Genomic DNA, 26,446 nt, shown 5'->3' on the forward strand with positions numbered 1-26,446 from the left:
TTCTTCTTGAACGTGGAGTGTGGGGAAATCTTTTCGGTGATACTCGGGAGCATGCAGGTTTTCGCAGGTTTTTTTAAGGGGACCCTGAAAGTGAAGTTTTCCCTTAGTTTTACTCTCGAAGACTGAGTGGAAAAGAAAAGGCGCAGGCAACTTCGTTTCCGGAGGACAAGGATTGCGAAGAGCAACCAGGAAGCGGCTGGGCTGGGAGTTGTCCCGGGTTCCCGCTGTGCTTAAGGTTTCTTCTCTGGGTCCCTGCGCCGAGGTCCGGCGCCCTTCGCGAGTCCTGCTCTGAGCTCCATCCCGGCTCCAGCCGACCATTCCCGAGCTGCCATGTCTTCCGACTTCGAAGGCTACGAGCAGGACTTCGCAGTGCTCACCGCTGAGATCACCAGCAAGATTTCCAGGGTCCCTCGGCTCCCTCCGGGTGAGTATCCTTCCCGGCCGGGCGGGGGCGGCCTGGAGAGCCTGGAGCCGCGGAACGCGCCTGTGGTCTCCTAGGCGCGGGGCTAGTGTGGGCGGTGCTGGCGGCCTGAGGAGGGCTGGGTCTTGACTTGGTAGTCCAAGGGTGGTTCAAAGGATTAGCGCCTTGTTCATGGAAACCGTTTTGGGGGTGGTGTCGAGTTCCTACTCCATCGCTTGTTTAAAACTTGTATAACCTTAGAAACGGTGTCACCTGCATCTTGATTTTTTTTTTTTTTTTAATATGAAGGTAAGAGTATTCAAAGGAAATGTAACGAAGTGTCAAGATTGAGGCTCTACAAATGCAGCAGCGTTGTCTTTTTTTTTTTGGTAAATGGTACTGTTATCCTTATTTGCTGTAGTTAAAGTGACAAGCCAAGATGCCTGAATTCAAATCCAGTTCTTCCCACTTAGAAGTTGTCTCCTAGGATAGTTTTCGTTATCTTTCAAAACTTCCTTCTTGGTTCCGGAGAATCGAACCTCTCTCATTAGGGCTGCTGCGAAGATTAAATGACACACATCTGTGAACCCTTTGTGTTAGCTCTTGTTAGGATTCATAGTTTTCAGAACTCTGCCCTGGTTTTGTGTTTCTCATCCTTCTTGGGTATTTATAACCCAGTTTTATAAAAAACTTGGTGCAGGGTAATTTTTCTCACTTTTAAAATTCGGCATCTCGCAGATAGTTCCCTCTTTGTCAACAGTGTGAAGGTGGGGCCTTGTCTGATTTCCTTGACATTTCTTTTCGAAGGGCTTACAAAAATGTGTTTTAATAAACAGGTGATTATAATCTTGTGACTTTTAAGGTAGAGTTTTAGGATTTTTTCTTTAACTACAGATTTAACTTGAGTAGTTAGTAACAAATTACGAGTTATATTTGTTAATTTTTTTTGGCTCAGTTTCCTTAGGAAAATTGAACAGTCATTGGGCTGCTGAACTTGCCTCTACTTTAGCTCTGGAACATACTGTCTAGAAAAGATGATTCCCATTGGTCATCAAAATTGTGGGTAACTTCACTTTCTTAACTGGTTAGTACAGTCCAAAATGCCAGCAGTAACTTCTTTTGACTCTAACTTGTTCCTTTATCCCCTTTCCAGAATTTCCCCCCAAACTTTTTGCTTATAAATAATTTCTTCTTTTATTCCCTTGTCCCCCACCCCACCTGTTTTCTGTTACTAGGGATATTTGCTTGAAGCCCTGACCTCTGAACTTACATCCCACTCATCTCCTGAAGTCCCAGTTAGTTCTGAAGGAGGTGGATGATGTCTTAAAGAGGTTTATGAGTTCAAGTGAGGGAACAAGAGGAGAGAACAAGGCAGCATGTACCACGGAGCTGTGCTGCCTCAGATTTTTGTGGACAAAGTGGATGATGGCCCCCTGCCTACATGATTCTTCACTTCGCCTGTTCTCTGCAATCCCACTTTTTTCCATTGCCCAAGATCCTCTTGTCATTGTTGTGTGAGACTGTTGCCTTTGAATTGAGTCCAGGGCCTCAGAGGACCAGGACCTGTAGTTGCAGTTGGATTTTGCTCATTTTGAATTTTATTGTGTTTTTGTTTTGTTTGTGTTAGCAGTAGAAACATTTCTTTATTTGGAAAAATAGCTTTAGTATTGAGAGATTGTTTTACAAAGTAATATCCAGGGTACAAAGTTGTGAAGACTCTTTCTGAGAAAACAGATTTTGTTACAATTGAGTTTTCTTGCCTTTATGTTTAAAATTCTTACCACATAGAAGGAAACAATTGAATTAAGTATAGTAAAAAGTAAAGATACTGGTATGCCTCTCCTTATGTTTAGTGTAATGTGAAACCCAAACATAGCAGCCATATTTCATTTGAAAGGAGAGTGTATTGCTGGCACTGTGGAAAACAAAAACAAAAATGTGTACTTACTTGAATAATTAAATGACTTTAAAATACAGTGGTTTTCCTCTTAATAATAACTTGTGCTTGCTCTTTTTTTTTTTTTTAGCTTGTTTCTAATTGAGAGAAAAAGATATTTATGAATTTATGAACTAGCAGGGATTAATAATGTAACCATTACTTTTACTAATTAATACTGTAATTACTGGTAACTGTAGTACCCCACAGCATCATAGTGGTTGTGTTACTCAGCTGAAATAGATCCAGATATGAACTGTAATTTATTTGAATTTTTAAAAAAATTGGAGTAAACTATAAAAAGTCAAAGCAGCTCATTCCCCCACAAAATAATTTAAGTTAGAGTTCCCAGAATCTGTGGAAATTAATTACTGTGTGCTGTGCATGTGCGGGTATTAAGGTGACTTCCAAAGAGAATTAAAAAAAAAAAATTCTCATATTTTATTTTAAAAAGAAACTTACTCTGTAATACTTTATTAATAAAAGACTTTGAAAACTTTATCAATAAGAAACTCTTTGAACCTTGCCAGGCCACAGAGGAAGACAATGCAACCAGTCCTGATGAGACCTGATAGGCTAGAGTCAGATGGAAGGGGAGGAGGACCTCCCCTATCAGTGGACTTGGAGAGAGGCATGGGAGGAGATGAGGGTGGGAGGGTGGGATAGGGAGGGAATGAGGGAGGGGGCTACAGCTGGGCTACAAGGTGAATAAACTGTAATTAATATAAAAAATAAAAATAAAAAACTCTTTAAAGTGTTTGAATCTTAACTAATTTTAATAGCTGTGATTTTTAGATGAGTGAGCCCCTTAATGAATACTGTTGTTGTTACTGAATTTGAAGATTGGTTTTTGATTTGTAAATGATTATTGTTCTATGGGGAAGTCAGGGAAATCAATGAGTCCAGACCATAGCTCACTTTACATTCTGGATTTTGTGATGCTGGGAGTGAATTTCTTAGCAGAAGAGTTCTTTCCACAGGGCAGAGCTCCCATTACAGCAAGCAGGCATCTTAGAGGATCTTCAACAGAATTTCATTTTGCAGTTACTTCCTTATCTCCCCATGGTCATTTGTGAATCCTATTAGTCTTACAGCTTTCTTTCTGTGTCTAAACTAGAGTGAGGTTGGAATGTACCAAGAATGTACTGTGGCAACAGGCTGCTGATATCAGACCTATTTAGGATCCCACCTCTGCATGAGCTTACATAAAGCTTACGTAAAGCACACGTAGTGGACAGATTTCCTGGCCTCTGTAAGCTTGCCTGAACTTCCATCTTTAGAATAAGAAGGGATGGATGATCATTTTAATCTTATAATGCTGTAAAATACAAATGCAGCATGCAGTACAAAGAAAACGTAACAAACTAGCCCTTGAGGGTTATCATTGTATTAATCAACTGTGCTTCAGACAGCAGAGGGCAGGGTCAGCGCAGAGGGCAGGGTCAGCTAGGATCTAGCTCTTCAGACACTGTCATCTTAATTGTACTTTAAAGGGAACCTAGCACTAAACTTCTTGCTTCCTTTCTGTGCCTAAACTAGAGTGAGGTTAAAGTGTCCTAATGAAAATGTGCACTTGAAGAGTAGGTGGTCAGGGCCCTGGGATGTGGAAGTGGCAATGTTTTTGAATTCAGGGTATCAAGAAGGAAGGGAATCGAGGGAGGGGAGTGGCAGTGATGGAGCAAAACAGGTGTCTTTTAGAAAGAGATCCTTGAGTCTAATGGAGCAACTGTCACACTGGAAAGTTTAGGAGCTGGTTGAAGCTGCCATATATGATACTTTCAGTTGAGTATATTGTGGAAACACCATCAGCTGTTATCTATGACCCCATTATGTTTTACAAAAAGTGTTTATAGAATTTCAGTCATCAATACATATTTAACAAATTTGTGTCAAGTATGCATACACACGTTTTCATTTTACACTGAGGCACATCTCTAAACTCGGGGTGGGGTGGGGGGAATCTTGTTCTCTTAGTTCAATTATTTTAAGTAATGGCTTCATTTTGTATTTGTGGTATTGGGGCTTGGACCCAAGGCCTATCTCTTGTTAAATACTCACTTAGTTAGCTGTGTTCCTGGCTCTTAGCTTTTTACTTTTAGAATGTTTGAAATTATGTAAAAATCACAAAATAACTCTTCATTTATCCATGTCGGCAGCCCTTGTTAACACCTCACCTTTATATGTTTGCTACAAATCCTGAGTCCATATTATTTTTTTACTGGCTTAAGCCCATCCTTGTTCACATCTTCGTAGTTAAAGCTAGAAGGAATTCTTTTCCCTTTTAAACCCAGTGTCCTTTTTCTACTTCAGGATCCAGGCATGGATCCTACAAAACATTAAGTAACTGTAGGGCCTTACACTCCTGTGGGCTGTAACAGTTTCTCAGGGTGCCCTTGCTTTTAGTGAGCAAATGGTTTGATGGAGTAATTGTGAGACACGGTAGAACACTCCTTGGTTGGGATTTTTCCCAGTTTTATTTGTTTGTTTTTTCCTTTCATTTTTCGTCTGGGGTGATGGGTTTTGGGAAAGAGAGACCCAAACTGCTCATTGTCCTCCCATAATATCAAGAGGACATGCTCAGCATGCCCTTTCACTGCTATTGTTAATTTTGATCACCTGGCCGAGGTGTTTGATGAGCTTTCTTAATATAAAATGTGCCTCCTTACTACTTGGAAGGAAATCAGTATGTTCTAGAAAATTGATTGGCTTCTATGAGTATGTATCTCCCTGACCCTGGTGTGAGCAAGGGTGAGAGTCACTTAAAGTTAGTCCAGCAGTTGTTTTCAAGGCTCTGTGACTGGAAGGCAGAGTTGTGTCAGAAAGCAGCACTTCCATGTCCTGTGTGGTGAAGATGGGAGTCTCAGAAGAGTGGGTGTTCTCACTTGGAAAGTGCTGAGCAGAAAACTAAAAATGAGCAACACAAGACATAGGGGGAATCTCTGGATGAATGTGATGACCAGACAGAGAAGGGAGTTGTGCTTAAGAAATGGCTTGGTTATTATAGTGTCTAAATAAACCATGGAGAGTCAGCACCTCCCAGTTAAAAGTCATTTCATTCACACACACACACACACACACACTTAAAACTTCATTTAGAAAATACATGTTGAGTTTTAAAAAGAAACTATTTGTTGTCCAGAATCCCAAACTTTAAAAAATATATATATATGTATAAATATGTATATATGGGTGTGTGATATATATATATATATATATATTTATTTATTTATATATATAAATGTTTGCCTGCATGTGTATGTACCACATGCATGCAGAGCTAGTGGAGGCCAGTTCCAGGTCCCCTGGAGCTGGAGTTATAGACAGTTGTCAGCTACCATGTAGGTGCTAGGAACTGAATCCCTGCAGGAACATTGGTGCTCTGAACTGCTGAGCCCTCTCTGTAGCCCTCATACCTTATTCTTAACATTATTGAAAGCACAACACTAAAGAGTTACAAGACCTTACTGAGTTTTGAGAAGTGTTTTCATATATATGAGTGTTAAACTCGAGTCACATCAGTGATTCCAATTTATTGCAGTGGAGACTCAGCAAACCCCTCAGGCCACCACTCTTATCTGCTACTGTTGGCATAATCTCTTCTACAGAACACAATTCTTTTTAGTTTCCCTTATAACTATATGACACCTCCTAAAAACTCAGCCCTTCCTTGGATTTTAATTAACCCATATTGCAGAATCAGTGCTCATCGTAGTTTGTAGAATGATCTGTTTCCTTTACATGTTCTGATCTGGTTGATCAGAAAGGAGAAGGATGTTCTAAAATAGGAGGCTTTAGAGCAGTGGAATCCCAGCTCCTTTCTATGACTATCAGATAAAACAAATATTTACATTACAGTTCGTAACAGCAGAATTACAGTTAGGAAGTGACATCAAAATAATTTTGTGGTTCGGGTCACCACAACATGAGGAACTGTATTAAAGACTTGCAGCATTAGGAAGGTTGATAACCAGTGATATTCAATGTATGTTGTATAATTATTATTTCTTTGATATTATTGCTTGTTTTAGATGAGAAGAAGCAAATGGTTGCCAACGTGGAGAAACAGCTTGAAGAGGCCAGAGAACTGGTGCGTAGTCTTAGGGTTGTACTGAGTACAACCCCTAGAGCTGAACCCTGGCACCTGCTGAGTGTGCTGTGGACATATGTGGAGCAGTATGCACAAGGATTTTCATTTCTTTTCAGATGAAAGGAAATTTAGTAGCGTCTAGAGATTTATTCTTTGTAATCAAGAAAAGCCAGTCTCTAATTTATATCCCTTCAGAAGACATCTCCCAAGAGCTAATCTCCTAGTACACGATCTTAGTAGCTACTATCTGATAAAGATGCACCACACCACACATTAGGGAAAGTGCATTGTTATCTTCAATTTTTTTACTTTCTCAGAACTCCTGTGAGATAAGTGTTGACTTTCAAAACTGACACAGGTCTGAGCTTTCTATCAACTTGGAAGCTAAAGAAGCTTGCCAGTCTCCATGGATGCCCACAGAAGATGTGAGATTTCTTTTGTGTGTGCACATGTTCATTTGCATGTATGTATGTGTGTGTATGTACAAGTGCACATGTGTATATGTGCACCTAAGTACATACGGGAGTGGAGACCAGAAGTCAACATCATATTCAGTTTCTCTCCACCTTATATTTAGAGATGGGCTCTCCCACTGGACCCCAGGCGCACTGACTGAGCTAGATTGGCTATCCATCCGTCTCCAGGGATCCTATGTCTACTTTCCAGGGACTGAAATTACAGGCATGCATCTTGCCACAGCCAGGGTTTATGTGGTTGCTGGTGATTAGAACTCAGTTCCTCATGTTTGTATGGCAAGCACTTTGCTGACTGAGCTATTTCCCCAGGACCCAAGACCCAAGACTCATAAGTGAGAAACTGAAGCCTTGTGTTACAACAAAAGCAGCTGCCAGACTTTCAGATTGGTTGTTTAAATTCCCTGGTCCCCAACTTCCACAGGAGAGATGCAAATACTTGCTTCCAGCAGGAACACAAAGCCTGGGAAACAAGCCACATATAGCAGCCTGGAAGTAAGCCTGTTCTCTGTTCCATAAAGACATGTGACAGCATTCTTCAGTGTTGCTCTGTGTGGCTAGACTGTGAGATAGGGCGTGGACAGGGTTTTTAGAACATCACATTCACGCTCAGGGGACCCTGTAGAAGCATCAGAAGCTCATGGCAAAATGATGCCTAGATTGTTGCCACCACTGTTACCAATGAGGACTGAGCTTAGAAAGGCTACAAACCCACCTGAGGTCCCACACCGTACTGTGTGCTCCATAGGCTTTGTTCCTGGATGTGCTACACATAGAGCCCTGGCTCAGACGCTCCTGTTTCATAATAGTAAATCCCTAAGGTGGGGACCAAAGAGGGAAAAGTATTTTGTCCCAGTTTTGGTTGTTGAAAGCCAAGTGTTGCAGAAGCTGTTAGATTGTTGCTGTCCATCACAGGCCAAGTGAGTGCACACCTTTTTGAGTACTGCAGAGCGCCTTGGGGTGTTTCCTCAGTATTTGTGCTGGTAGACTGAAGACAGTTTTCTGTTAGCTGCTATGACTTGCTTGAAACACTTAGACATGGCGGGGATGCAGGCATTTTGGACATTGTTTTCTTGCAGAACCTCCTTGGACCCTTAGGCAGCTCAAGGACAATTTGAGTCTCTGGGAAGACAGAGATGTCTCTAGAAGGCAGTTGGAGAACCTGATGTTTCTCAGGTTTTAATGAATAATACTTGTTAGTGGAGCTTTCGAGCAGGAAGTAGTCCCATTGAACAGCGGACCTTTCCTGGGGTCTAAGGTCGACATGACAGGCACCTCCATTGTCACTGTGTGGTTCTCATTGTGTTCATAATGACCAGTGTCTCTGACCCATGTGACTTCTAGGCTCTGTGGACTGCTGCCCTGTCTCCATCTCCACAGTTCTCTTTTCTCCTTCCTCCTCTTTCTGTTTATACCAATTACCTCTTTTACACCTCTTGGCTTTCATGTGAAGCCATTGACTTTAGATGTCAGAGCAGCCAGTCAGGACACTGAATGATATCAGTTCTTTGTATCTTCATACTTGATCTTAGCTAAGATGCCAAGATAGGACTTTTCACAGTGTAAGTTCTCAGTAGCATAATTGGGATGACTTTCCACACAATTACATTCTCTCTGGCAGCTTTTTTTTCTCTTTAGAACTGCTATTTTTCTCCCCTCTGAAGACTTTCTGTCTAATAGAGAATGGGAAAAGGCTAATTTCTGTAGGACTGAAGTTCCAGCATAACCAAGCTTGCAGTGCTTTCTTCTCACTAACATAAAGATCTGGATCTAAAGGAAACATTTCTGTTAGTTTAAAATACTCAGAAAGCTGAATTATTTAGTTTTGGTGACATCTTAGATTATTTATATAATAAATAAATAAATATAATAAATAAATATATATTTATAAATATTTATAAATATATAAATATATATATATTTATTTATTTTTAATAGGAACCTGGCAGAAAGCTTGACTCTGCTTTGATTGCTAGGATAGTTGTGTCACTGGCAATCGTATGGTTTGTAGTAATGTATGGACGCTGCACTTTCTGTGCTGACCGTGTCTCCCACTCTTCAGTGACTGTATAACTGCTGTGAGGACAGAATGAGCGTATGTTGTCTGCATCCCTCAGTCTGACAAGATACAGTTTGCCTTGCTAGAGATAAATATTTCCAAAGGCCTCTAGTCTCTAGCCTTAGCTAGTATGATATGGAAAGAAATGAAAGAATACAGCTAGAGAAAGAAGAGGCCAAATTATCACCCCTTAGAGATAGCATAGCCCTATTTCTAAAGACCCTGAGCCACTAGAAAGTGCTTAGATCTGGTGTGCACTTGCAGCCAAGCAGTAGGATACAGAGTCACTATGCAGAGGTCAGTCACTGATGATTGAACTTATCAAGAAAGAGATCAAGACATTTTCCATTCACAATTTAAAAATAAGGAAAAGAAAAGAAAGAAAGGAAAGAAATAGGAACAAACCTATCAAGGAGATAAGAGACCTCTGTATATAAGCTTTACAACAGTGAGGGTGCTGGGAAAGAGAATCAGAAGATGACAAGCCCTTCCATGCTTGTGTATTGGCAAACTTACTACACAGTCAGCGTTCTCTGTAAAAACCCCAGTGTCATTCTTTACAAATCTAGAAAGGGTAATCCAAAATTCATATGGACACCCAAAAGATCCCATGTAGCCAAAGTAATCCTAAATGGAAACAACAATGCTGGAAGCATCGTGATTTTAAATTGTAAATTATAAATTATACTGCAGAGCCATGTGAACCACCAGGAATTGAATAGAGGACCCAGAAATAAACTCACATAGCTACAGCCACTATTGTTTTTTACATCATTATCAAAAACATACATTGCATAATAAATGGCAGCCTGTACACCAAATGGTACTGTGAAAACTGCATTTCACAGGTAGAGGAATGAGCCTAGATCCTTTCCTTCCACCTTCCATAAAAAAAATTTGAAAATGAACTGAAGATCTTTATATAAAGCTTGAAACTGCTAGGGCAAGCACTTGAAATTTTTTTTTTAAGATTTATTTTTATTTGTGTATGGGGGCGTCGCTTACGGAGGCCAGCAGATGGTATCATAGTCCCTGAAGCTGGACTTGCAGGAGTCACTGGGCAGAGATTCTAGCAGTCAAACTCAGCAAGGGAGCAGGTACTTTCCACCCCCGAGCCATCTCTCCAGCCCTGAGAAACACTTTAAGATGCAGGCAGAAGCATGGCCTGTTCTAAAAGGACTGTAACAACACAGAATGTAGCTCCAAAGACTGATAAGATTACATGAAGTTGAAAAGCTTCACAAGGCAAAGGAAATAATTACTAGAGTGAAGAGACAACCTGCGGAATGGGAGAAAATCTTTGCCAACTGTACTTTAGATGGGGAGGGGTAATATGTAGGAAATGTCAAAAACTGAAAAACTAGACACAAGAAAATAAAAATTTCCAGTCAAAAATCAGGCTAGTAAAAATGGTTTCACATCCTTACCCATCAGGGAAATGCAAACTAAAACAGCCAGAGGTTTCGTTTTGCCTGGGCAGAGTGGCTAATGTGAAGAGCACAGAGCCAGGGTAGTGGCAGATGCTGTAACTGCAAGACGAAGCCGAAGGAGCAGAAGTTTAAAGAAGTTACTCTGGTACAGAGTAAGTTCAAAGCTGGCCTGGGTCATGTTAGACACTGCCTGAGAAAATGAAAAAACAAAACAAAACAAACAAAAAACCTAACAGGTAACCAGTACTGGCAAGGATATAAGGAGAAAGGAGGCTGCATCACTGTTGACCTGTGTGAGACCTGGTAGAGGCCGCTTGGGAATCAACCTGGAGGGTCTTAAGCCACTAATGCATATATGCCAACAATGCAGGTGTGCTGCTGTTTGCTTGTCCTTCCAGAGCTGCGTGCCCATGTTGAGTGCTGCACTGCCCACAGCAGCTAAGACGCGGGAGCAACCTAAATGTCACCAGCTGGTGGGTGGGTAAAGAATGTGTTTGGAAATGGAGTCAGGACATTTGCAGGGAAGGAGATAGAGCTAGAAACCATTATGTTAATGGAGCAAGCCAGACTCAGAAACCCAAAGATTGCTTGTTTGCTTTATTACATAGATCCTAGGCTTGAGGGAAAAGGTGTGGGGAGGGAGATCCAACAAACTAGGAAGGTAACTATGAGCAGTGAAGAGTTCTTAAGGGTAGGGGGAGAAAAAGAGGGTAATTGAAGGTATGTGGCATGAAAGAAGAAGACAGACTAACAGGGAAGCTGACTGGCAGGAAGGATACCAGGAGCTGGGATCAGGGCTGCACGCCTGTGATCCCAGTGCTCTGGGAGGCAAAGGCAGGCAGATCTCTGTGAGTTTGAGGCCAGCCTGGTCTAGAAAGTGAGTCCAGGACAGCCAAGGATACACAGAAAAACCCAGTCTCAAAAAAAACCCAAACAAAATGAAAAGAGAGAGAGCGAGACCAGAGGTAGGGGATAAAGAAGAACGAAGTCCGTGTGAGACTGCTGTAATGAAGCACGCCGCTTTGAGTGCTAACTTAAACAATTAAAACAACCAGCAGACAGCGATAGTCGCAGAGAAGTACTTTTAAATGCCCTGATTAAGTGATTTAATTTATTTAATTACTGTACATTTACGGGAGCTCCATCAGTTACTTAAATGACCACTCTTTGAGGAGGAGTAATTAAAAGTATCTTGTTTTCTTATAAAAGTACATACTGTAATTACAATTGCTTTTTGTCTATCCGTATTCTCCTATATCTATTCAATCTCCACCAGTGGACAGTAGGTGATAAGCTTGTATTGGTCAAGAACTAATATGTTACAGTGCTCTCAGAAGCAAATGCATTGCTGTGTTTTTCCATGAAGTCATTACTCTGGGCCCATTGGCTCTTGTTCCTGGTTTTTCTTTTAGGGCCCTGTACAGTTGGCCTCCCTCTGCTGAGTCCTAGAGAGCGCGGTCTATTTCTTTGTAACCATTAGTATAGTCTCCTATCAATCTAATGAGAGAGTACCTTAAGCCCATTAGAGGGATTACTCAGCTAATTTTCATGGCTGTCCTAGGAAAGAGATTTTTCTTAGAAGTGAGGAAAATAAGGCAGAGGGTCGCCGCAGTCAAGCCCCCTGCCAGTCCCCGTGGTGGTTACTTGTGGTGCCTACAATGTGAACAGAGTCTCACTGCAAAGCCTGGGCTCTGAACCATCACTGCACGACTGTGTTGGCACCCATTAAACTCTTGTGTGCTATCATTACAGGATGACAGATGAGCAAAGCATGCCCTGTTGTGATTTCAGTGAGCAAGGTGTAACTAGCATATTGCTATATCCATTTAACTCCTCATCGGTGTGGTTAGTGTCTAAGAGTTAGGCTGGAGGCCTGGTTGCATGTGATTTTCCTAATTAGGAAAGAGTTTCTCAAAGAAATGTCCTCTCATGTCTAAGCCATAGGAAGCAGTCCCCTGTCATTCTGGAGATTCATGGTCAAAAGACCGGATCAGTTTGACTTAACAAGGGCTGTTCCAAGGATACTGAGAACAAATTAACGAGAATGTTTTGATTTTTCAAAACAAACTCTTGACAAAGCAAACAGCTTAGCACCCCCATCATTCTCTAGCTGCTTCCTGAACCAATCAGGAAGTAAGTGCTAAAGCAATTTCAGTGCTACTGATCATGAGCAGGCAGCGCTGTACCTCTGGTTCCTCAGCTGTAAACTGAGGACTTAGAATCCAGCCCTTTTAGCATTGACATTTGGGCGAATAAAGAATATGCTTGTGGTTCACATTTTTCTCTCCCACTTTAGCTTGAACAGATGGATTTGGAAGTTCGAGAAATCCCGCCCCAAAGTCGAGGAATGTACAGCAACAGAATGAGAAGCTACAAGCAAGAAATGGGAAAACTAGAAACAGACTTTGTGAGTTCAGTTCTGTGCCCTCTCTTCCTTAGAGTGGTTAGCTGTGCTTTAAACATGTCTTTATTGTTTTCTCCCATGCCTTAGTTAGAATTAAGTGAGTTGTCCCAGGGCTTCTGCAAAAGATGATCAACAGATTTGTGTAGGACTTGGAGAGCTCACAGGTGTTAGAGGTAGCAAATGATGGGGTTGGGGGACATGGCTCTTAGCTAGGTCCATATCACACAGTCCTTTCATATACATAGTGCTTACTATTTAGCATTGGTTAGAATTTCAAGACCCAGTTTTTCAGGCCTTTACAGTTCACAGGCCTGAGTGCTCAGTGGGTCATACAAGCATGCCATACAAGCTTGAAGACCCGAGTTTGGAAACCCAGCAGTCATGTGAACAAATGGACAAGGTTGTGTGTATCTCTAATACTGGCATTGGGAGGTTAGGATGGAGACAGGCAGATCCTTGATGCTGGCCAGCCATGCTACCCAATTGGTGAGCAATGGGTTCAGTAAGAGACTCTATACACTTTATAGGAAATTCACTAAAAGAAATATAAAAGCATAATGTTAAAATGATTAATAATGACAGTGGAAAAGACAGTTAAGCAAATCCTACTTCTGAGCCAGGCATGGTGGGTGCATGGCTTTAATCCCAGCACTTGGAAGGCAGAGGCAGGTGGATCTCTTAATTCAAGGCTAGCCTGGTCTACATAAGTTAGTTTCAGGACAGATAGGGCTACACAGAGAAACCCTGTCTCACCCCCCACACACCCAAAATTAAAAAAAAAAAAAAAGACAAAAGAAAAAAAAAAGTCCTACTTCTAGTTATACAGCTGTAAGCATGGAAATCAGAGTCTAGAAGTGGTCTCACTGACATCTACAGCATTTTCACAGCAGTGGCTGCCATGTCTGCCTACGGGGTGAGCAGGCAGCTGCCTGTCTCTGCACAGGAGGGGCTCGCCAGCCTTCTGAATAGGATGCAGCACAGTAGATCCTGAGGACATTAGGCAGAAGGAAACAGGTCAGTCCCAGAAGACAGGTGGGGTGTATGTGCACTTTTGGGAGGTTTCTAGAATGGTCAGACCCAGAAACAAAAGTGAAATGGTTCTTCCTGAGGGTGAGGGTGGGGAGAACTGAGTGCTGTTGAAGTTGTAGACTTTCCTTGTACAAGAAACAGGGTTCTATAGCTCTGTACTATGAATTGGTCTGGTGCCGCTCAGCTAGCACTTAAAAGGACTTGAAGTGGTAAATTTTATTTCATTTTGATTTCACCACGGTTGTAGAATTCAGGTAAAAACATCGAGAAAATACTATGAACAATAAAGAGATGGAGAAAGTAATGAATGATAACAATTGTTCTTGTGTAGATGGGCATAGCAAACTAGGATTTGAATACACAACATACTCTTCACAGTTAAAGTAAAAGAGTATGTAGGTGAGGAAAAAATTGGTTCTTACGTGAGAATGACACAATTAGGTTTTATCATGAATATGCTATGTTTGTGAATCTGGGACCCACATTTATAGGGAGTCAAGAATTTATAAGGATCCTCTCTTTCTGTGTGTGGTTCTTCCGTAGTCGTTGATTTGGACAGCACACGTCTGTAATGGACCTTTCTACTGTGACAGTGTGACCAGGAAAATGCTATTTTATATCTTAATGACTTGGCCCCGAGTTTTAGAGGGCTGCATCTATGGCTCTTGCTCCTGGGCCTGTGGGAAGATAGAACATCTTGATGTGGAGACTGCTGAAGCAAAGCAGTGCTCTTTGTGGTGGCCTTAACTTGTGGGCTTTGGGAGGGACAGTTAAGTTCTAAACCATAAGTCACTGTGGTGTAAATGCCTCTGTGCTCCTTTTTAAAAAAAGACACAAGTGGGGCTGCAGCGTTGGGGGAGGGGGTGATGCTGGTTCTGAATGTCGGTGTTTAATTCCTGTGCTCTACTAGATCAGATACTCAACTACTTTACAAAAGTGTAAAACTACGAAACTACTTCTCTCATAGCAGTGTGAGGTAGGAAGAAAATTGTACTGACTTTTATAATTTGTACCCTATGTGGGTGGATTAAAAACAGAATGTGTCAATAAGTTATTCTTATGAAATTCTAAGACTACTGTTCAGTAATAAGTAATGATGACAGCAAAGTATCTGTAAGGTTTATTTTTAATTTGCTTATCTGTTTTTATGGAATACTTTTGCAGGTATTATTTCTTATAAGTTCTCCCAAAGAAAACTCCCCCAAACCCAGCAATAGATGTATCCTTTAGGAGAGCTACCTTAACAGAGAGCCACAGTCTGGAGGCTGGGAAAGGTATGTCGAGGTCACTGCATTTTAAGGCTTCTCTCTTTGTGGGTGGCTGCTTCTAGTCTACAGAATCTCCTGCACACACTGGTGGCCACACTGGAATTTAATTATCTCTTAGAAAACTGTTCTCTAATACATCACACATGCTGCGTAATGACAACTAGGGTTTCAGCATGGAAATATGAAAGAGACAGACCTCAACCCAGAACACCAAGTTTCATTTCAATCTTTGCTTGTTTATCTTTTTAGATGCTAACGTACTTCACTTCCATAGCTTACTATAACACCTAACTCAATGTTTAATCTATTTTGTTTCCACAAGAAATTAATAATGAGTACACTCCTTTACTTTAGGTATTTAGAAATTATATTTTTGGATGAGTGTTCCTTTTTCAGTTATATTTTCTACTATCCAAGTGGGTACCCTAGTAAGGGGAACAGGGACTATTTCTGACATGAACTCATTGGCTGGCTCTTTGATACCCACCCCGCAAGGGAGGAGCAGCCGTGCTAGGCCACAGAGGAGGACACTGCAGCCAATCCTGAAGATACCTGATAAGTTAGGGTCAGATGGAAGGGGAGGAGGACCTCTCCTAACAGTGGACTTGGGGAGGGGCAGGGAGGAGATGAGGGAGGGAGGGTGGAATTGGGAGGGAATGAGGGAGTGGGCTATGGCTGGGATACAAAGTAAATAGCCTGTGGTTAATATAAAAAATAAAAATTATTAAAAAAAAAAAGAAAACTAGAACCGACTACTGTGAACTTAATCTCCTAGGCCTTTGCTAAATTTTGCTAATTCACATTTATGTATATACTCACAGCTTTAGCTTTCTTCTGCCCTGTCTGCAAACATCTTTCACTGGTGCTGTTTACTTCCTTACTCAGTTACTCTTTTTATATTTTTATTTTTTGAGAACGGGTTGGGCTCACTATATACCTCTAGGACCTAGAGCTCACTATTTAGACCAGACTAGCCTTGAGTGCAGAGATGCACTGCCTCTGTTTCCCAGTGCTAGTTATTTTGCCATGCCTGGCATTATAACAGTTTTTTAATATTCACAGTATTTTGCTTTCATGTATGAGAGATTGAAAATATGCATGTATTATGTGGCTCTTTTGATTTATGTTTTTAGTACTGGCATGAGCTTCCCTAGGGCTTCAGTAACAAATGTGTGGAGTAGATGGTGAAGGAGTGAGCGAGTGACAGCAGTTAAGTACGTGGGGGAGGGAGACACATGAGGTTAGCCCACAAAGATCATGATGTTGAGAATATTCAAAGAAAACAAACCAGCTAAAGGAGAAAACAGTGAGCTGAGGGTTATTGGATTCTTGCCCCCTCAAATTTTAGATTGTTTCCTAACAAAACACAAATAAATAAACACCCTTCAAGTTGTTGTTGTTGTTATTTAAAAAAAAAAATTACCGACATGTATAAGCTGTTTGGCTACGTCTAAGAATAGAGAACAGAATGAAATAGTGTGTGGTGAACCAGGATGCTACTCCAAAGGTCTGTTGTGTGCTTGGGGCATTTCTGGTATTGCATTGTTGTACTAGCACCATCTTGTGGCTGATTTGTGTCATTGCATTTTTCTTGACAAAGCTGAGCCTGCTTTAAGACAGTACGTGGCATAGACTGACTGTGATGGGAGTTGGAAGCTGCACTCTGGCCTCAGTCTAAGTCCACTCCTCCTCTGGGTCAATGGTGCCAGAATGCTGTCCTTTCCTGTCTGGAAGCTATGTGATGTTATTGTTAGGTCGGCTCCCAGAGCAGAGCTATCCACATCAGAGAATGCCACTTCTATTGAGAGTCTCAGCAGTGAGGCTGAACGCTCCTAGAAACCCAGCTGCCTGCAGACTACTGGAGTCGGTCCCTTAGGTCAGGCCTCAAAGGATGGTGTGGAACAGCTTGAAGCTTTTACTGCTCTTAGCTGCGCGGCTCTTCACAGGTGACAGGCAGCTTGAGTATCTGCGGGCAGCCTGTGCACATCCTCTGTTTCCTTTTCTTACGTCTGGGACTAAAGACATATGAATGAGAAGGAGGAATTTAAATTTTTATTTTTTAAAAAATTTTTGTCAAAAGGTCAAGAACTTTATGCTTCTGTTTACATTTTATCTTCCTAGTTCTTGTGACCGCCTTCTATTTTTATGGGAGCAGTAGGAAACCATTGAAGCATGATGTGGGTGGTCTCAGCTGTTATATGTAGCAGTGGTCACAGACCTGAACATTCTTGCAGGAGCATACATGCATTCTAACAAAAAATAGGGGAGCCAGCATGCTAGCGGCCGTTCCATTAGAGGTGTAGGCTTGCTATGCTTGAGAAACTGAAAGATAAAAATGCCTCCGCATGTGAGTCCCTGGCTTACATGAGCAGTGCCTAGCAGTCCACCTCCCTTCCCAGACCCGGAAGATTATTCTTCAATTGCCTGATTGTAAAACCCGCTGTTCCAGCAAGATACTAGGCCCTAAGAATAACTCTTACTTTTGCTTTTGTAATCAAACTTGCTTACTCTAATCAAAAAGATGACTAGGACACCTGTAAGGTATGTGTTAAAATTAGACCCTACAAGTAGACAAAGTAAATGGAATCTTTGTAGGTTTTTTTTTTTTTTTTAAGTCCTGGGCTGATATGGTTAGGTGCTGTATCTTGGGAGTATCTCTTAAGAAAAGTCCTGGTCTCACATTGGGCACCAATATCTAAAATAAAAATCCTCTTCTTAGTAAAATGTATTTATGGTCATGGTGACTCTCTGAGCTCCCCCAGATCCATAACACTGGACTGGACAGAGTCATCTCAATAATGAAACTTCTCTTCACCGTTTGCATATAACATGTCTGCCATTTATAAAAATTACACTACTTCATTCTATATAAAAATACCAGAGCATTCCAAAGGATTTTGAAAAAGAAAATCAACCTAGCCCTATTGCTGTAGGAGGGTCAGGTGATGTACATTTTGGATGGTTGTTTTCCAGTCTCTCTTTCCCTTATATAACTTGCCATAATAATGGTGTCTGTCACACCATCCACATATTAAAAATACATGTTCCAAGGTTTATATTTTCAATTTTTATAAATTCTACATCATTGTAATAGGAACATCTTATTTTTTCAGTGATGTTAACTTATTTTTTATACCTGTATATATTTTTTATGCCTGTATATTTTATTTCCTTTGACAATTTATTGCACTGCAGGGAATATATTTGAATAGGGGTTTTAGTTAGGATCATTTCTAAGAAGACAGATTAGTAAAACTGTCCAGTATTGCAATTCTTAATGCCACTTGGCAAGTTTGTGTTCCTGAGTCTTATTGTGTGTCATTAGATCAGTTCTCTTCTCTCTCTGTTTCTCCTTCATGTTAGAATGTGCCTTAAGAAATACCAACCATAGTCATGCGTGGTGGCATGTGCCTGGAATCCCAGCATTCAGGAAGGCAGAGGCAGGCAGATCTCTGTGAGTTCAAGGCCAGCCTGGTCTACAAAGGGAGTCCAGGACAGTGAAGGCTACAGAGAGAAACCCTGTCTTGAAAAAAAGAGAAAAAGTGCCAATCATAGGTGGACTGGGGCAAAGCATTTTTATGTGTATTGCTCATTGAATTCTCCAACAATAGTAGGAGGGATTGTGGGCTTTCACAGAATCCTGGGCGGAGTGCAGCCGGGATTCTTTTTCTAAGGCACTCCTGCTAGGAAGCTGCACAGTGTTGACCAGGCTGGCAAATGTGTGTGCTTTGCCAAGCTGTCTGAACTCCGAACTCGTTTCACATTATCAGCATTCCTTAATCAAAACCCACAGACTGTTTCTTTTAGGCGTTTGCACAGGCGTGTGGCCTTTCAGGGGAAAGGCCGTGTCTGTTTAGAAAGCACATGCACGTTTGCACACAGGCTTCTCCTTCAGAAGAGGGTTTGCCAGGTCTCACCAGGCAAAACGATTAGAAAGCTATTATGCAACCAGCCATCTTTGTAAGATTTTTATTTTAGAGTCTTAACCTTGGCAGCTCTACTCAGAGGGTCTTGTTGATTTCAAAGATGGACACAGAAAGTGGAGCAACACAGTGGGCAGGGAGCACTGAAAGACTGTTTTCAGCTGTGAGCACTGCCTTCTGGGAGGCAGTTTCTGTGTGTCTCTCTGGTCTTCCCTCCCAGGAAATATGAGGGGTTCATGCTCTTGAGGGAGGTCATATTATCTCATTTCTAAGGATTTCATTGTTGGAACTCATTGCTGACTTTGAGGCTGACCATATTAGATTTATTTTCTTGGTCTATGAAGCTTTGATATTTTTTCAGTGGGATTAATTTTATGATGACCACCTCAGTCTTAACACTGTTGACTTTTGGTACTGTAGACTTTTATGGCCTGTGAAAACAGCTTCCATATTCACTGAAGTCAGTGTGCCGGGGTACAGATATGTGTGCACCCAGTATAAACTAATTTTTCTGTGCTGTCAGAGTCTTAGATGGGGTTTGTTGTTCAATTAAAAATTTTCCCTATGTAACAATACTTTTTATTAAAAAAATTAAAATTATGGTTCCATTTTATGCTTAAAGGAGCCAGCTTTTCATTTAGGCTTTATACTGCTTTGATTTTTCTATATAGTTGAAGTATGCATTTTCTAGACAAAATGCTAAATTGATTTTATGTATATGTATGTGTGTGTGTGAGTGCATGTTTTTATGTAGTTTATTGGTTTTAGAATTTTTCTCTGTTATAATCCTCCTTAATGGCAAACTACTTTCAACTTTTCTGTGTACTTGTATTTGTGATCTCACTAGAAAATAAGAAAAATGGGTAAAATCTTGCAAAATTAATTATAGACCTGTGACAGATTTGACTTTCTCATTAGTCACTAGATGGCACTGTTTGTTTGCAGAGAGCCATTTTAAAAAAAGGAAGAAAGGAAGGAAGGAAGCATCTATGGTAGTAACAGAAATTACTGCCTCATGAATAAAATATTTCTGATGGGATTTGCATTTCTATATTGGCTGAAGACACTGTGTTGAATGTTTTATTAACCAGCCCAGTGCAACTGTCAGCCTATTAAAGAGATCCAATGGTCCCTGTTTAGATAAATAAACTAAATAAATCCAATTCGTCAAATTGTGTTCCTGGCTGTTTATTTTCTATTCTTTTGATGTACAGTTTATTTTAACTTAAAGCCACATCGGTTTAAAAATTAATGGGAAAATGTTATTTGGTGTTTGGAACATGACGAAACTAATTGCCACAGTCAAAGAGCCATCTCTGTTGTAACACTGAGTTGTTTGCTCATACACAGTAAACTTTGCACGGGTTGCTTACAAACTGTCTGGTGATCTGAAGTCATTGGACACTGTGCAAATGGGTGGCCAGAGATTGTGCTGTGCTTACCTGTGTACTGCTTAGCTTCCTGGTGCTAGCACTGTATGCTTTTTTCCTTGGTTCCCCATGCTGTCATGCTTATTTCTCAGGTATGACCCACAATTCCTTGGGTATAATGGCTAATTCATTTCTAAATAAAATGTCTTTTATGAATGTACTTTCAAAGGAGAGCAGATGACAATGACAATGACAGAGTGATATTTGCTGAAGAAACCAAAAACCTCCAGGTGATGACTCCATAAGAAACCAGTTCCCATCTGTTCATTGCCCTCCTAAAGTTTATGCTCAAGGGAAATTCATGGCTGTATAATATAACACTACCGACTGAACTAGATAGTTCATACTTAGGCCCTAGGGCTACAATAATATTTGAGTGAAACACGTCAATTTTGTGCTTTGCCAAACTGAAATAAGTTGGTAACTTGAAGTGATATATAATGGTTCTGACATCTCATTTCTTTTTCCATGAATCTTCAGTTGCTTTTTATTCTTACTATCTTTTATCCACTTCAACATTGGTGAGGTTCAGAGCAAAGCTTAAAGTGGCTTAGGCACTTTTGACTTTGCAAACAGCTTTTCAGGGCAGTGAGCTGGTGGTGCTGGGGACTCTGCCAGGTCTGATCTCCAGGATGAGGTTTTCAAGCTGTGTAATAGTAGTTGAAGATGTGTGCTCTGCCAGCTATTTTAAGCTTTCCTGTACAAGGAGTTAAAGGACTCAGATGGACTATGGCAGACTTGGCTATTGATTTCAGGTTAGTGTAAACCTGGTGGGCAGTGGACTGTGTGTAAAAATGGTTCCTTTTTTTGTTGTTATTTGGCTTGAACTTATGTCCTTCTAAGGCTGGAAAAATCTTATTTAAGGATGTAAGAAATTTAAAATATGGAGTGCTTTATGCATGTCTGTATGTCTTTATGTCTGTCTGTCTGTATATATGATTCTTTCTTTCGTCCTTCCTTCCTTCCTTTCTTCCTTCCTTCCTTCCTTCCTTCCTTCCTTCCTTCCTTCCTTCCTTCCTTCCTCCCTCCCTCCATTCCCTCCTTCCCTCCCTCCCTCTCTCCCTTCCTTCCTCCCTCCGTTCATTCCTCCCTTCCTCCCTCCCTCCCTCACCCTCCCTCCCTCTCTCTCCCTCCCAGCTTTGGCTTTGTTCTGAAGTGTCTAATTTATAAAATTAAGCAGGTTTCTTAAAGTGACTTCCTGTGAGTAAAAATAAAGATGCCCTCTCTTGATTTTCTTCTCCTCTAAAGTTATTCTTGAACACTTGTTAGACTTTTTGATTGGCCATTGCTTTTCCACGTACTCACCAGTGTACAAATTTTGTTTTTCCTATTCTTTTTCCTTTGTGTATATTCATGGTGCATTTTACCCCAGATGCATATTGTCTGTGGAGCATATTCCCACACTCCTCCTCCTGGCTCCTACATGACAGACATGTCAGCTGGAGGGAAAGTACACTTGTCTTGTCCATGGTCACATGATATTTACACTACACATAGGCAGAAGAAAGTTTCCATTTTTCAGTTAAAAACCTACAGATTTATAGTTGCTATTTCAGTGAGGTTTAAACTTTCCTTTTCTTTATTGAAGGAATATCACTCAGGGTTAGTCACTGCAAATACTGTCTGATCCTGGGATTCTATTTGAAGATTTTATGTACACTTCAAAAATAGCAGTTAAATATTGTCCCAGGTTTGCTAGAGTAGTTAATATCTTATTTTTCTTGTATGTACGCTAAGACTGGTCATTGACCCTGTTTCCAAGACACAAGCAGGAAACAGTGAGAAAACCCAAGGCCTGTGGTCTTGAGCTCTCCTGCACATTGTTATATCTGTTCTGAGCTCTCGTTTCCTGATACAAACCTTTGAATTCTGCCTACAGAAGTGGGGAGGATGAAGGTCCAATAGGATCATAAATATAAAAACACTTGGAGAGCTGCATTAAGTTTTAGTTGGCAACTTTGCTGTGTACAGACAGTAATCCTATAATTGGAGAACTTAAAGGTTAAAGTATCTCAAGGTTAGAAGATTCTTGAAAAATCCTAAAACATGTAAACCATCTTCCTCAGGGCTCCAGGGGGCAAACTGCAGGAGTGTACACAAAGGACTGGAACGTTAAGTCTTCCATTGCATTCTCAGACGTGACCTTCGTATTTGGGTTGCTTTTGTGTGTCAGTACATTTTGTTTTGTAAAAGACATCTTAGAAATTAATCTATGATAACAGAATGCAAGCTTTCTCCTTGACCTTGTGGGAGTAGAGACAGAATTAAAGGTAGAGGAATTATGATATTATATATTTTATGCCATTTTATCATGCATTTTATCACTATATTGAGTTGTCTTGGTGCCGAGTTTTCATCTGAAGTTCAAAATACCCGTGCAGTGTCTTTGACTTTATTTCCTAGTCTTTCTCCAGTTTCTAATAATTGTCTTCTCTGAAACCTTTAGAAGTCACTGTTGTAACTAGAGGCAGACAAGGGTCTGTAGTTTTTCCTAAATGTTACTAACACAAGCAGAATTCATGATAGTATGCCTAAGCCAACAACCAAATAGCTCAGTAGTTTAAAAGCTCCAGAATTTCCCACCTATTGAGAATTTGGTCTGAAACATAGAAATAACATGGTAGAAACCAAATGACTTGAGACCAACTCCTACCAGTAAAGCACATATTTCAAAGGAAAGAACAAATCTAGAAGCCAAATTAGAAAACTTATGAGCTGGTGATGTTTCATTGCTTCATTGAACTTAGTTTTTTTAATGTGATACTTTTCAACAATTTGCTGTTGCTGGTTTGGGTGTATGATGCTGGGAGTTAAGCCTCCGGCCTCACAGGCGTGAGACAGGCACTTAGCCACTGCTCTATATCCTCAACCCTAAATTTGCATATTTTTCATATTGAGTATAGCTTCAGAAGTTGTCATCCTGTGGTAAGCAGGATGGGGTGCATCATTAGGGTAATGTGTGAACATAGAGGAGGTGTCCAGCTTGGTGTGGATACTGTGGCTGTTCGTAGAAGGGCTTTGAGAGAAATGCCTTATGGGATGTGATACCCAGATTGAGACTTGGAAGATAAGAATGGGTGTGAGCAGAGTGAAGGTGGGCGGGAAACTGCAGGAGAGGGCAGACGGTCAGCAGGGTGGAGGCAGCAAGAGTGCGAGCTGGTTAAAATTTCTCCATGCACAGAGCATGAAGCCAGAGCTTCTGTCTCTTTTTGCATATTGGAATCTGGGTGTCTTTAGACATTTCTGATGCCTGGAAAACTTCTGCTCTCACACCGGTGACTTTATTGGTGTGGGTGTGATTTCTACATCGCAGTGGACTTTTGTTTGTTTTATTTCTTTTTGAGGCAGGGTTTCTCTGTGTAGCTTTGGCTGTCCTGGACTAACTTTTGTAGACCAAGATAGCCTTGAACTCACAGAGATCTGCCTGCTTCCGCCTCCCTGAGTCCTGGGATCAAGAGCATACACCACCATGCCTGGCTTACAGTAGAGTTTTTCTAGTGCAGTTCCTCAAGTGATTCTCTGTACTTGTGAATTTGGAAACTAGTAGCTGGTATGGGAAACCAAGGCAGAGAGCCAGGCAGAGCCCTGACTCGATCTGGGTTAGAAGCTACTCATGGGTTACTTGTGCTGAGTGACTTGTAGCTTTGCACCTAAAACAGTGAAGTTCTTTTCCCCATGTGAGTTGGATTCTGCTTAATTAAATTATTATTTTTTGCTCTCAAATCCCTAAAATGATTTAAATAAAAATTTTAATTACATAAATTTATTATCTTACAATAACATTGTATCAAATTGCCTTAAAATTAATTTCCTTTTGGCACATTTATGTTTTGTGATAATCTTTGCTTAGAGGAAACAAAGAAGATAATGAATGCATAATTTTTCTATCCAGGTGGCAAAATGGATATTTTAAATTCTCACTTGAGCTTAGGCGGAAACAAAAGCAAGCTGTGAGCTTGAGTTAGTCCTGATTGTGGCTTTGGCCTGGAACCCTAAGTCAGTGCAAGAGAGCATCTTCCTGTGAGTGCTTTCTTTTTAAAAGCTACCATTTCAAATGCATTGATTCAGGCGTACGTTTTCTTAAAAGGAAATACAATAGTTTATACATGTCCACATAAATGTGATGTTCTGGATTTAGTAGTACAAGCAATCTATACTGTGCATAGGTAAGTGTATAAGAACACACACAGCACACACTGTGAAGTCTTGAAAGATGGATTATAACATAATTTTGTACAAGAATTGTCAAGAAATTGCTAGTAATTTCTAATCAGAGAAAAAGAAGTATGGATGTGATGGATAAATGGGATTCTGTTATGGCCAATGTCTTCATTGATCTTAACAGAATTGCTCTTTGCCTCCCCTGTGTCTGTTCTCTCTTGGCAGAAAGCCGAGTGAGTTTGGAATAGAAAGAAAGAGAAAAACCTACTTGGTTCCAAATGATGATAGCTGTGCACTGGTATGGGGGAAGGTATCTACAACCCTGCAGCATAACTTGTAGGCGATTGCTGGCTTCTTGTGTAGGAAGAAACTGGGAGTTCTCTGCATAGCCAGGCTGGAGAAATTTTAACTTTACACTACCCAGAGCTTATGACAGCAATTTAAATCGTCGAATTCTCAACCTTCCTAATGCTGTGACCCTTTAGTACAGTTCCTCATGTTGTGGTGACCTCAACCAGAAAGTTATTTTCATTGCTATTTCATAACTGTAATTTTGCTACTGTTACTAATTGTAAATATCTGTTTTCCATTGGCCTAAGGAAGCCCTATAAAAGGATCATTTGATCCCCAAAGGGGTCTCAACCACAGCTTGAGGACCACTGACCTAGTAGTTTTCTATTTCTGAGTACAGGTTAATCAAAAATAATCAGGTTGGAATAATACTACCATGTGTCTTAAACGACTGCTATTTTTAAATCCACTATAATTTTACACCAAACTGATTATTTTACTCGTTTTTTTAAATATAGTATATTTATTGAAGCATTTTGCCTTATTTTGTTGTCATAGAGATATCTTCCAGAAAGTATATAATTTTGAAGTATTGTTTATCATGAAATTGACCTCTTTAGAGTCATTTGTTATATCCTGAGGTGGCTCCTACAGAAGTGTGCCTGTGTGTCAGAAAAGCACACTTAGGGGGAAATTGTTGCCAGTGGATTTCCTTCCTGAAAGGGTTTTCTGTCTTCTGACCATGTTCAGAAACTGTCACAGCCGTAAAACTGGGCTTTCTGATTCCAGCAGAAAATGGCCATAGATGGCACTGTGGCTCACATTGATATTTAAAACACAGTGTTATGGCATTTTGATATAAAAAGTTTAAGACCAAATTATCTATGATAATCCCTTTGCATTAAAAGTTTACTTTTCTCCCTGAACAGTTTATTTAAATGCAGCACAATTAGAAGTGCATTTTAAAAAGCATTAGTGAACACTGGCGGCTCAGCTGTCTGCCTGTGCTCTTTGGAAATTGGATCTGTTTTTACATTGTCTTTGCAAAACCTTCTACAGGGAGTAAAGCTTCAAATGCAAAAATTAACACGCAGCAGCTTCTCCCAATCCCCCATTCTCTCCAAAACTGTCACCGAACCAAATCAAGGCATTTTTTTCTTTTGGCGTTCTGTCATGCATGGGGCCAAGTAACTGTTACAGGCAAGTGGCAAAAGGCACCAGTCACAGGCAGAAGAATTGAGGAACAAAGTTAGAGTAGGTGCAAGGAAGAGCCTCAGAGAAAGGGAGACACAGCTCACTCAGAGTGCGTGTGCTGGAACCCCAGCCTTAGTTGCCAGTGTGTCGGTGCTTGTGTGGCAGCCTGCCTACTGCTCAATCTCATGTTTCTTGGGGCCTTATGGAGTCTAAGTAATTGTAAGAATTTCCTCCAAGTACAGATGGGTGTTGTCATTAAGTGCAAATTTGCCTTAAAAAAATTGCCAAAGGATTTTCTCAGTTCTCAAAAATAAATAGATAGATAGATAGATAGATAGATAGATAGATAGATAGATAGGTA

General features: G+C 40.7%; 1 protein-coding gene across 5 annotated transcripts in view; it reads left to right on the plus strand.

The window, feature by feature from the left end:
• The first annotated feature begins 37 nt into the window (after positions 1 to 37).
• The window catches only part of Vti1a (vesicle transport through interaction with t-SNAREs 1A), a 304,407-nt gene continuing 277,998 nt past the window's right edge, over positions 38 to 26,446 (plus strand). For 3 of the 5 annotated variants that reach the window (XM_055591699.1, XM_055591701.1, XM_055591703.1), the window contains exons 1-3: positions 39 to 424; positions 6,365 to 6,423; positions 12,682 to 12,792. In XM_055591699.1, the coding sequence (XP_055447674.1) occupies positions 331 to 424; positions 6,365 to 6,423; positions 12,682 to 12,792 (264 nt within the window). In that variant the 5' untranslated portion in view covers positions 39 to 330. Of the gene's footprint in view, positions 425 to 6,364; positions 6,424 to 12,681; positions 12,793 to 26,446 lie in introns of all 5 variants that reach the window. The other 2 variants (XM_055591700.1, XM_055591702.1) reach the window with 1 other exon arrangement.

Source organism: Psammomys obesus, unplaced genomic scaffold (assembly GCF_907164565.1).
Source record: "Psammomys obesus unplaced genomic scaffold, mPsaObe1.curated_primary_1811, whole genome shotgun sequence".
Lineage (NCBI taxonomy): Eukaryota > Metazoa > Chordata > Mammalia > Rodentia > Muridae > Psammomys > Psammomys obesus.